Source organism: Armigeres subalbatus, chromosome 2, assembly GCF_024139115.2.
Source record: "Armigeres subalbatus isolate Guangzhou_Male chromosome 2, GZ_Asu_2, whole genome shotgun sequence".
Taxonomy (NCBI): Eukaryota; Metazoa; Arthropoda; class Insecta; order Diptera; family Culicidae; genus Armigeres; species Armigeres subalbatus.
In genome coordinates this window covers 277,428,358-277,441,300 of record NC_085140.1, presented here as the reverse complement: position 1 = coordinate 277,441,300, position 12,943 = coordinate 277,428,358, and the positions used below count along the sequence as shown (strand labels likewise).

The 12,943-nt window shown below is 36.8% G+C and overlaps 1 protein-coding gene across 1 annotated transcript in view; it reads left to right on the top strand.

Annotated features, from left to right (window-relative positions):
• Positions 1 to 12,943, top strand: part of LOC134212290 (neural cell adhesion molecule 1-like) — a 1,103,894-nt gene that overhangs the window by 906,941 nt on the left and 184,010 nt on the right. Inside the window, exon 6 of the mRNA XM_062690003.1 lies at positions 11,626 to 11,739. Within this exon, the coding sequence (XP_062545987.1) occupies positions 11,626 to 11,739 (114 nt within the window). The remainder of the gene's footprint in view (positions 1 to 11,625; positions 11,740 to 12,943) is intronic.

Here is a 12,943-nt window from a genome sequence, read left to right as displayed (position 1 = left end):
CTGTATTTTGAAAATAAATGGATAATATTTGCTATCCATTTTTTTATTATTTTTTGCATTTTTAACTACTAGAGAATTCAGATTTTCTTAAACCATGTGACATATTGCGTTAAAGGTTGACCCTAAGGATGCCGAAAAACTTTGCAGAAGAAGGATCACTCAGGAAAATCGACACATACTTTATGGGAAAAATCCATGTATTTTGAAATATACATATCATGCGTCGGCACATACCTAATTGCATACAAATTCACACATGGATACTATGACCCAGATGGATAGTATTTGTGAACACTTATGCAATGCATGTGGGCTCATGGAATATATGTGTCGAAAATATGGAATCCTTTTCGCCAACCCCATTGCAAAAATCCATGTGTGAACTCATGAATATAATGTGGAGTTTTTTGTGAGTAATCCTTGCTGGAACGACGATCAAAATTGTTTATTCTGCCAGCACTGCCAAACTACGTGTATGTACCAATCATTCAACTGAGCGTTATTTCAAAAATTTTATTTTTTAGGACTGAGGAACAAATTGTAGTATAGTGCTGGCAGAAACATTTCAACAATCAAACTTCCAAGCGTTGTAAAATTTCCAGCAATGCTTATTCTTTAGCAAGCTTTTTCGGCATCTTTCAGACTATATGCTAACGTATTGAGTCAGATGTTTAATTAACGATAAAATAATGCCGCTAGGAGCAAAAACATCCATACTAATCTTCATATAAATTTCAAACGCGATGCGGAAAGTGGGGAAGCAACCAATAGAGCTGTGTGTATGTATGTGTCAATGCGTATGTGTGTGTATGTTCGTAAATTGGTAAAAATATTCAATGTTCACATTGAAAAAAGGACGTTTCATTTTTAAAATCCTTAAAATCCTAAAATCTCAAGATCGGAACATAGTACCTCGAGGTTTCAAGTGTTTCCAATGTAAAAATGGCCAAAGAACACGTTGGTGAGGTTATTTTTTAAATAAAATTATACTCATTGGGTAAAAAATGCATTTTTTGGACAAAAACTTAAAAATTGTTCATTTGGCAACACTGCACATCAAAAAAATATTTTTTAATAAATTCCTTGAAAAATCTTCTTTCGAATGGTTACCTTAGATTCATTATAGACCTCACAGTTCCAGAGATATTAACAAAACAAAATGATGGGTTTCATACATTTGTCCGAAAAGGGGGATGGTCGTATTAATCGTGGGGAGGTCCAATCACTACGAAATTTTGGATTTTGGGGCATAACCCAAACATAAACAATTGGTCCAAATTTCATTTAATTCTAAGAAAGTCGATTGCACGTTTGCATTTTTCTCGGTCACTTCATATGGAATGACCCATATCATAAACATCACCTTCCTGTGCGCCCACCTTTGCCAGCGAGTCTGCCTTCTCATTAGAACCCAAACAAAGGTAATCTTGAATGATCTTTCGACCAAAACACGCATCTGCTCGCTTATGTTTGTGAGACAGTAAGATGCGTGCTTAACAGGTTTCATCGACCGGAGTGCCTCGATAGAACTAAGACTATCCGAGAAGATCAAATAATGGTCTACGGGCTTATTTGAAATTATCCCCAAAGCGAAGTTAATTGCTGCCAGCTCAGCAACATAAACCGAACACGGTTCTTGAAGTTTTCGGAAGGTGGTTTGTTCTTTTACCTTTACGAAATCCAAACTGAATATTTGAGAGTAATGCAAAGCCGTTTTCCAAAGTGTTGTCATTGAGGTTTCTCGTGATAGTCCCTCGACAAAACGTCGCCAGTAGCTACGTTTTTTAGCCTTAAGAAGATTTTTGAGCTTTCTTTCAAGTCTCAAATACTCTTCGAGTATAAGAGCTCAGACCTTTTGTGTTTACGAAAAGCCTTACAGGCATCAGATTTCTCAGAATACAACTTAGTACATTCATCATCCCATCCAGGAGTGGCTGGCCTTCTTATGACAGATGTACTTGGAACGCGTCGTTTCTGAGCTACTCATCCAGTGGCGGAAGAATATCAGTTGTTTCAATACCAATTTTTACCGCTGATGTAAATTTTTGCCAGTCAATGTTCTTCGTGAGATCGAAAGGAACATTAATCAGAAAAAGGCTCAGATTCTTTATAGCCACTTTTAAAGGTGGTGGCTATCGGCATATGGTCACTACCGTGGGGATCTTGGATAACTTTCCACGTGCAATCTAACGATAGTGATTTTTTTTTATATTATATTTATTTCGTCAACCGACGACGTATTTTCTTAATGCTATAAATACGGTATTATCTATCTATCTATCTATATAAAAATGAAATGGTCTGTGTTCGTATCCGCATAACTAGAAAACGGCTGGACGGATTTTATTCATTCCTTCAGCAGTTACATTCGTAATAGTTTCCGACGGGTTTATATGACATTTCTTCAGTAGACAATAATTAGTAAAGTTGAGTAAATCGTAAAAACTAAAATAAAGATTCGTATGGGAATTTCGCATGGGCAGTTTACAACGCGCATTTTCGCCTACTATGCAGGACAACGTCTGGGTATAAAAATAAAAACAGTTTGGTTAAGTAGTGTTTAATTTTGCGATTTAATGTAAATTTAGATGTGTAGGTATGTATTTGAACATAAAGACAGATCAATACGGCTTTGTTGGCCATAAATCATAGAAAATAGGCGCTCTATAACCGTCATACGTTTCGCCCCATCCAATACCATGTGCGTTCATATCACCCAATATCAATACTGGAGATGATAGAAGGGAGACTGCGCTCCAAAGCTGTCGACGATTAAGAGATGCATTTGGTGGAGTATAAACTGAAGCTATGCAAAGGTCATTATTCTTTACATTTACTTGGCAAGCGACGATTTCTAAGCCATTAACAACCGGAATGGGAATTCTGTAGAGGAGTAGCATTTTTTGATCCCCAAAAGATCGCCACCATCGTGGTCATCCCGATCCTGGCGAATAATGTTAAAATCGTGGAAGTTGATTTCATCTTCAGAAGAAAGCCATGTTTCACAGAGAGCAAATACATCAATACAATACAATCGGAATTATGAATCAGAAACTTGAACACGTCCTATTTATTTTTTAGACTATGACAGTTCCACTACAGCACAGTGATTGTATCTTGTATGGCCGTATTATCCATCGGAAGATACAATTTCTGCAAGAAGGGGCCATGAAACAGTCAATTGCTTCAGATAACTTTTTTTTCCTGTTCGGGTGTGCCACTGCGACCTGTTATTAGATCTATTGTAGCGTTACCCGTATCACATAACATAAGTGGATCTCAGAACAAAATCCCCATCAAAAAGTTGGCCCCTTTCGGTGGGCTAAAACTGTTATAACGAGCGTCGGGAACATCGTTCTGTCATTTTCAAATGTAAACAAATACCATATGATCAGAAAATTAGAACACTTTGTTTCAAAGAGTACAAAGGTCAGGATAGATAACCGGTGTGTGGAGAAATTCAGTTTTAGCATGCATATATTTTAAACATTATCGAGAAATGGGAGATAATATCCGAAAACAAATCTCTTCTGCGCTTCACACAACAATGGACAAGATATAAAATCAATATCGACATTTTCTTTATCTAAAACAGATATTTTCAGGCGATTTTATAACAACATCTTTTTACTACCGATTACTAGTATCAAAAATGAAATGATGCTAAAACCGGTTCAATTAGTTTGTGTATGAATTGAAGAAAGTTGAAGTTTTTTCAAAAAGTGTTAATTAGGATGTCGTTTGAAACTGTTCTACATTAGAAACTAATCTGTGAATATGCAGTTTTCGGTTTTTCAAAAGGATGGCGAGGGATACACCAATGTTGGTTTACAAAGTGCAAAAATTAGTTAAAGTTTTATTATTGACTAGATGTCATTCGTGTTAATTCTTTTATTTCGTGTAGACTACAATGTTGAATATATGTATGTATATCCTCTAATCTAAATCATTAACCAAGTATACGAAAGCAAACTCGCGGGACGGCGTCGCGAGGTGTTTTTAGTTTGGAATAATAATGAACTATATTACCGATGTTTCTGACCATTTTGAGAATTGAAAAGCTGTTTCAACACTAATTTACTTAATACGCTTTAACTAAGCATTAGGTTAATTTGAATAACTTGACAAATTGCTTGATAGTATTCTGGTAATAAAAACGTTATTTGTACCGATAAAGGGAAATATTGATTACATTTATTGTTCAAACAGCAAAACACTGATATTATGAACCGCTATTGTAATACTTCATTCAAAAGTTTGGTGTTACTGTAGTATGATAAATTGAAGTTTCATGTTTAAAATATTTCATAGTTAATTACAGAGTTTCAAAAGATAAATCGAATAATTATGTTAATAATCAATTTTATAATAATCATATGATTTTATAATGATTGTGACAGACCTACATGAGTCGATATTGAAAGGAACTTTCGATTCATGGAAATATCGAGATGTGGAATAGAAAATCCTTGGAAAGCTCTTTGGAAGGACCGTCACAGTAACCCAGAAAATATTGTTTTCATATGGCATAATTTGCTTCCATGAGCCGACATCGAGTCATAGAACATCGACTCATGGAGATTTGACTGTAATCATTTTTATATTCAATGAACCAATGGTCTATGTTAACTATTTGAGGCAACGAAGTTCGATTCTTTGACATTTTGTGCATGGTTATGCAGAAAGAAAGATTTTAGCTCAATAACAGAGAGTTTCTTTACTATGTGCGTCTTCCTCTTCTTCCTCTGTGTCTAGTGGGCTTGCATTGCTGCTTACTTTTCTGATTCACAGTGACCGGTTAACGGTGACATTAAGATCAACGAATACAAAACAAACTGTCCTTCCTCAAAATCGGTAAATTTTATTACCAACTAGTCGACCCGGCAGACGTTCTACTGCATAGTTGGCGAAAGTGCGCGTTGTAAACTGCCCATGCAAAATTTCCATACGAATCTCATTATTTTCGCATGAGGATCCTATCATATAAGCCCGTTGGAAACGACAACGAATCTGCTGAAGGAATGAAGAATCCATCCAGCCGTTTTCGAGTTATGCGGATACGATTTAATTTTTATTATTTAGAGATATTATTTACATCATCATCAGCACTTTAAAAGTTTAAACCATCAATATGGAAAAATTGGGTTACAAAACTGTAAAACAATATCAATTTTTTGTGGAATGTCTTTACCTGTCATAAGGCGAGTTTAGTACTATTCAATTTTATTCTACCACGACGTTGTAATCTAAAAAAAATATTTGGCTAATATTGGTGTGAATAATAATCAGATAAATAATACAAATCATGCGACCCCTTGCCAATTCAATACTGTTATACCATATCTTTTGACGTTTCGATGTTCCGTATAACACATTCAATCTGTTATAAGGGTACAACTTTTGCTACCCGAGTTACACATATCGGGACCAATTTGCGATTTGGGCGTAACTTATTTTGTAAACAAACATTGGAAAGGGAATTCCTGCTAAAACAAGCATTTTATGAGGAAACCACGGTATGGATCCGATAGATTAGGCTTTCCTCCACCGGATAAGGGAATTAGTTTGAGATGAAAACGGTTGCATCCTCCGGAATCCATGAAGCAATGTTTGTTTACAAAATAAGTTACGCCCAAATCGCAAAGCAGTCCCGATATGTTATGTGCCGTATGCTTAGTATTTAAGTGCATGTCGAATTACTCCATTACTATTGATAAGCAATGCAGTATCGGTTTCGATACAGTTGCAGAGCACCATGACAAGGTCCCGATATTTAGACCCTTCACAGAGAACAATCCCATTGAAGGCGCGCCCCTTATCAATAGGAAATCAATCTTTTCTTGAGAAAACAGAACATTGACACTGTTTTTGGCCATGCATCGGAGCCCTAGCCACATCCTTGTCTTGCTTCTAGAATATCACCAGTAAAACAATGAAAATCCGGGATTTAGCTCTGTCTACAAGACCATTTCAAGCAAGAGAATTTGTTCAGTAATAAGAACTTCCGTGTGTTCCTCTCACTACCAGTTCAAGAAGAGTTAGTACGTATATAAACTCCTAACTCGATTTTTCCTAGGACCGCATTCCTAGGGTTCCCTACGGTCACAAAAGACCATTTCCAGTCTCCCATGAGTCACACGTGGTCATTTATTGAACATTCAATTATTTATTCAATGGTTATTTATGGGTCATATCCAGTAGGGTGTCCCAAAATTGGACCAAGTCTGGGATTTTGGGGCTCAACCTTCAAATAAAAGCTTAGGGTATAACAAAAAATTGTTCTACTGCAACTATGGGAAATGGCGTTTAAGAGTAGCCAGGACGCATTTTATGAAAGAAGTGCATTTTTTATCGGGAACATCGAAAAAAATGGTATATCGAAAAAAAATCATCAATGCAACCTATCCATTTCATATGTTTTACATTTAACTTGGGATCTATACTTTATGGTAAAACTTTGATTCCGCATGTTTTAGGTCTATATATTTTTCACTGATGCTTTAAATGCCCAAAAATAATGATTTTTTCTTAATATTTTTTTATTAATGCATCCAAAACGGGTATCCATCATAATGCTTTTGAAACTAGATATACATAGAAAGGTGGGGAATTTTATAACGAATATTTTGCTAAAAATAGCAACCTCCTATCTCTATCCGTTTGAAAGTTATTCACGATTTACTGCAGCTTGGAAAAGACTTTTGAAATTTCGGATCATAATACCTGGATCATGTTTAGGTAAAGAAACGCCTACTTTTCCATACCAACCAAATGAGTGCTTTAATAACCAATATAGCATTCATATGAGTTGCATAAAATTGATTTTAATACTTATTTGAGTGTTATAATGGAAACCCAACGATGGACCAGCAGTAACATGACTGACTACAAATTGTTCAGTTAGTCTGGGTGAGTACTCAAATAGATTGATGAATATGGTTTCAAAACTACCCATAGGTAGGTTCAGCTATCGTTTCATGGTTTGGTGAGCTGTGCAATGTTTCACGATAACATGGAAATTAATTGTTTTCTGACCAACTTGATTTTTTAACCCGTTTTGGATGCAATTATAAAAAAATATTAAGAAAAATTCATCATTTTTGGGCATTTAAAGCATCAGTGAAAAATATATAGACCTTAAACATGCGGTATCAAAGTTTTACCATAAAGTATAGACCCTAAGTTAAATGTAAAAAATATAAAATGGATGGGTTTCATCGAATTTCTTTCCGATATACCGGTATTTTCGATGTTACCTATAAAACCCAGATTAATCCACCTACAGTGAGATTTTGACCCTTCCTTAGTTATAAGGATTTTTTTCCAGTCTCCAGTATTTAAAACGAGATAAAACTACTCAGCTTCCCACGGCGATTTACCGTGAAAGTGACAAAATAATTGCCTACCCAAAGGCGGATGTCATGGATTGAGTGACAACTCAACGAATGATAACGTACTGTACTTCATGCTGCCTATCTATAAGGAGCTCGTCGGATTGAATAACTAATTTTGACATGGTTAGTAACAATCGTAACGCTGGTTGCATATATTGCACTCGTAATTCACAGAGCCCTCGATATTAATTAATCCAGAACTAACTAAATCAGTCATTGATCTGAGCGAAACTCAATAGCGTTCAATAATAACATATATTTCGCCTTATGGATGCTTAATTTGGTAAAACTAAACTTATTCAATACTTTAAAAATGAGCTAGATTTTTATGGTAGTAAATTTCAGAATTTGCACACATACGCACACATACATGCATACAAGTGGTCTATTAGTGTCTCAAAACATGCTCACATTTGCTATCTAGCTTCCACTGAAGAAATTTTTGAAATCCCTTTCAATTTTTACGTTTTTGCTTTTCTGAGAAGATTTTTTTGTACATGCTTCTATATGTTCCTCAATTAAAATCATTTGTTTCTTTGAAACAAATAAGAAAAATAGGCATAATTCCATATCATATCATTTGTTATAATTATATTTTCAATATCAAAGTGAATTTGTTTCAAATACCATACATTTTATTTAATAATTAACGAGATTTCTTGATAGATTAATACGTAACACACCTGCGTAACGCATACAAAGTGAAATTATAGACACTTCCGAAGGAAGGGTCAAACTGCACTTCTTTCATAAAACGCGTCAGGGCCACCCTAAACGTAATTTCCCAGAGTTGTCGTAGAACAATTTTTCTTTTGTTTTACCCTAAGCCTTTATTTGAAGGTTGACCCCCAAAATCCCAGACTTTGTCCAATTTTGGGACACCCTAATATCCAGTCGATTGTATACGGTAAATGGTAGGTATCATTGGTAATTCGTGTACCAGTAGGAATAACATAGACCCCATTGAATGGTCTTTAGCTCTTTCTCAGCAACTTCTATCCTTGTCTCCTCGTGGTGCAATCAGAAACACGAGAAACCTAAGGGAAGGTCGGGTAACCAATCCCGGTGGGATCTTTGGTCGACTAGGAAACTGTGGTTTTCTCTTCTCCGTAATTGCGAACCTGATCGATCGTCTGTCTGGCTTACAACAGCGCTGTTCCCCAAGTAAGGAGCGGCTGATCATCGTTTGAGTGCCAACGAGGTACTCCAATAAAAACTACGCAGTATGGTCCTCCGAAAACACAGAAAGTTTGGTGTCAAGCCCTGTAAGCCAGCCTTGAAATAAAACAAACGAGAGAATACAGACCAGAACAATCGGCAAAGACAGCGACGAAAAGCGACTAATGATTGGAGGATCGAGTCGTAGATCTGCAGATCAGCATCACCTACTTCTACTTCACTAACTCCGGGGCAGGCTTGTCGTTGATCACCGGAGTCCGGGAAGCAGAAATTCCGACAGTATTGAGGTATTGAGGAAGTCTTTTACCCGATCATAGCAGCCGAGCCGTTGCCGTCATCGATCTTCAATCGTCCAGGCCCTGCGTATGATGGCGGAGAATGAAGCATCTGAGCTCCGAATACAGGCAACTACTACACGTGTTTGAACAATTCTGTTCCAAACAATTTGGGAAATTCCAGTCGATATGCTCTGAATCATACTCGCTTAGTTTGCTCTGAACCGCCAAAAGAACCGCTTACTCGCCGCGAAATTCGGACATATGGAAATGACCCATAAATATCATTGCCGATAGCATTGAGGAAGCCCTTAACCCGATCATCGCAGTCGAACCTCTGCCGTCATCGATCATCAGCCATCCTGTGAAAAATTCGGGAAAAGGGCTTCCGGACTCCGACGACAGCCATGTTTCTTGAGTCATTGAACAGTTCGCCGCGTGATACATCTGCATCTTCCAGCCGCCCGCTCTAACAAATCTATATCAACGACATTCCAAGGCTTGTGTTGGTGTACAACCTGAGGCAGCTCAAAGCATACTCAAAGCAAACTCCGAAACATGTACAGTGAGAATAGCTTTCAAGTCCCAAGAAAACTATTCAATTGGTGAGCTGTGTATTTTTGTTGTTTCTCGTCGAATCACGACTAGCCACTACGATGTGTACAGTCAATCAAGCTAAGCTCCTTCACTGTATTCAGAATGGATCGTCATTCCGCGAACAGCCGCAAAACTAGAGAAGGTGGAGTATTGTTGGCAGTAGTGTCCAATAATCAGTAGCTGCTGCATCGATCCAGCTCCAGTGAGCAACAAATTGGAGCAGATTTGGGTGAAAATCAAACTGCAAAGCAATCTTCCTATCTTCCTTCAAATCGCAGAGACGATCAGAGCCGTATCATGCAACACATTGAGTCTATAGATTGCGTTGTATCTAACTTGAATCAGTCTGATATAACTCTCCAGTTTGGTGATTACAATTACCCCAACTTACATTCAACTCGCTCTGAAGAAGCGGGCTTCCTGTTAAATGCTTCAAATCTAAAGTCAAAGAAAACAGAAATCTTTGCAGTTCTTCAATCCGCTGGAAAGCCTTTGTAGTTTTCATGCAAATTTATCAAGAATTTTCACCAAACATTAACCGAAATTTCCACAGGAAATTCTATAAAAGTTCTACAGAAAATTATTCAAAAACTCTTCAGAATGTCCATAGAAAATTCTTTGGAGTTTCCTCATAAAATTGCTCTAGATTTTTCAGGGAAATATTCAAAAAATTATTTTGAAAATTATTTCAAAATACCATACCAGAATGTCGGATAGTCATTCGGTGAAAATTATTCTCGGCAACGATCTGACGGGCACAAGAAGGCGAGGAACGCAACGAGCGTGGTGGATCGATCTGATGGGGGACGATTTGCGGACCCTCCGTAGACGTACAGCCATAGACCAATTTGAATGGAGAAGGCTTTCATCTACTACACAGGCTACTCCGGCCTTAGTCTGAGCAAATAAATAAAAAGTATTTTTATTGTTTACGAAAAGTTCTTCAAAATTTCAACGAGGTATTGCAAGGAATATTGAAGAGAAAAATCGTAATTTTCACGGAGTGTTCTTTGGAGTATCAACGAGAGATTTTGGGGTTATCAATAGGGAAATTCTACAAAATTTCAAATTCTTTGGTCTTCCCAAAATTTTAACCGGCTTGGAGAGTAATAGGACAGTTACGTGACAGATTTTAAACTAGTGTGCAGGATGATGCAAAAATATCAGGGCAGTGGCACACTCTTCTGGGGGAAATCGAGTCCACCAAAAACTCCATTATTTGGCTTTGAAATCTGGTTCCAGCAGCCGTAGACGGAGGGTTTTGTTTTGTATGATTTTGTTCTGTTTGAAAGTTGAATTTTGTTGTAATGTTTTTATAATTAAATCGATTTTAATAGCTAAATACTTAACACATGATTGATCTTTATATTATACCGAAAATTGATATGTTATAAAAATGGGAAAAGAGTACAAGAGAAGAAGGTGTTTTGGAAAAGTCTGCGAAAGTTTACTAGGGGGTAGTGGGGTTTGAAAACGTGAAAATTCAATCTGTGGTCAACGCCTTTCTCGTACAACAAAGTTGTACCGAAAGGCTTTCCATTTCACCCATAGTGTTATATACTAGTTTGTGTGTTTGTGTGTGCACACAAAAGCCATTAGCCAATTTTTCCTTGGCCGATTTTCTCGCAACAAGTTACATTCGACGGGAATAAATCATTGATCACTGATGAATTTGATAAGAACCAACCGTTGCGTTCAAAAGTTTTGGAGAAAATGGTGTATCGAACACTAAAAATCATGTAGGGATTGTGTGTTGGCTAAACGTGAGAAAAGCAGTATGTTTTATCTTTTGCGTTTATTTGACAAGCTCAGACGTGTATAACACTTAACGGAGCCGAGACTCTTAATGATACTTAACAGAAAGGCAATATTACTAATCGGTGAATTAAGTTGTCTTTTAGGTAGGAAGTATTCTCGACGCTCTGAGCATAGTGGATATATTGTGGATGCCACTCTAGAGACATATTCATGCAATGATGGGCATAAAAAAAACTTTAATTTGATGACTGTGGTAATGCTAATAGAATTCAACTTAGTTGAAGAACAAGCCAAGTTGCGGTTCGAATGAAGAGCTATTGAAGAAGAAGAAGGAGAAGATGCATTTTAGTATATGCAACCTTTTGTATGCTCTGCAAGATTGCACCCACCAATTGATGCTTACATATTTTTTCCCATTTCAGTACTTCCCGAGCATCCGATAGTGCTCAACCAATGGGGTCAGCAACTCAACAGTTCTATTCTGGGACCAAAGGAAGAAGGCGACGACATCATGCTGACCTGTCGTGTTGTAGGAGGTAAGTACCGTGATGCGGATTTGTTCAGCTAACCAGCGGATGACAGATTTTAATATAATTGGGTCCTAAAAAGCCCTACCTCGTTCATGGTTGCAAACGATAGTGCATCGGTCAAGAATATTTGAACCGATGATGTTATACAAATTCTGGTAGAAGCCTGAAGCAGTAAAATTAATATTTTAAGTAGTAAAATTAATATTTTTTGTGTTTATGACATTTTACGGCCAATTTTGGGCTGTGCAACATTTCAGAACAAATGAACCATCAGCCCAAAACGTCAGGCCCATATATTAACTGTCAAAGGTTGAGTCAAGTGCCCTGCGGCGTTTTGCTTGTGCGTTTGAATCATATTATTCCGTACGTCAAATAAGACCGAAAATGTCGAGGAAGCATTTTTCATCTAATTTTTCAATTTCAAATTAAACAATGTTCCTTTCGATTTTTGAGTCAAAAGAAAAACTGACGCGTTCAGTATGATTAACTTCATCGTTCCCTGAAATAAAATCGAATATCGGTTCTTCATTTTAGGACCCAATTCTGCATAATAACCTTACAGAATATGTATAATATTTTGGCAGATTTTAATACAACCATTGTATTGAAACCTTACAGTTTTGTATTAATTTTAATACAGTATCTGTATTAAAATAATAAAAAATAACAGTTAAATGTTGTTTTCTTGATTTGAGTGATGTGCCTTTGAAAACGGGAGGGAATTTAGTTTTGGATTCCGGGGGGCTTATAATATTGTAGTAGGGCACTGCACGGGCTGCTTTATCTTTTTCGCACTTATCATCGCACAATATCAAAATTGACATTGACTGGCCTTGCTGTTTTCTAACTTTCATGAAGAATGAAAGAGATTTGCCCGTGCAGTGCCCTATGGCTTTGGGACAGTTCGTCGAATGACATTTTGTCGAATGACGTTTAGTCGAATGACATCTGGTCGAAAGAACATTTAGTCGAAGGGACGTTTGGTCGAATGGACATTTAGTCTAACGGATACTTAGTCGAATGGACATTTAGTCGAATGTTGAAGTTGAATTCACGAATAATAGGGCGATAATAGGCAATTCAGTAAAATGAATAATTAGTCAAAGAATTTTTGATTACATTTTAATAAATAATCCACAATATACATAAATGAATTGATTGGAGGAATTAAATGGATGTAAGAAATAAGCTCAAAAACAAATGATATGAA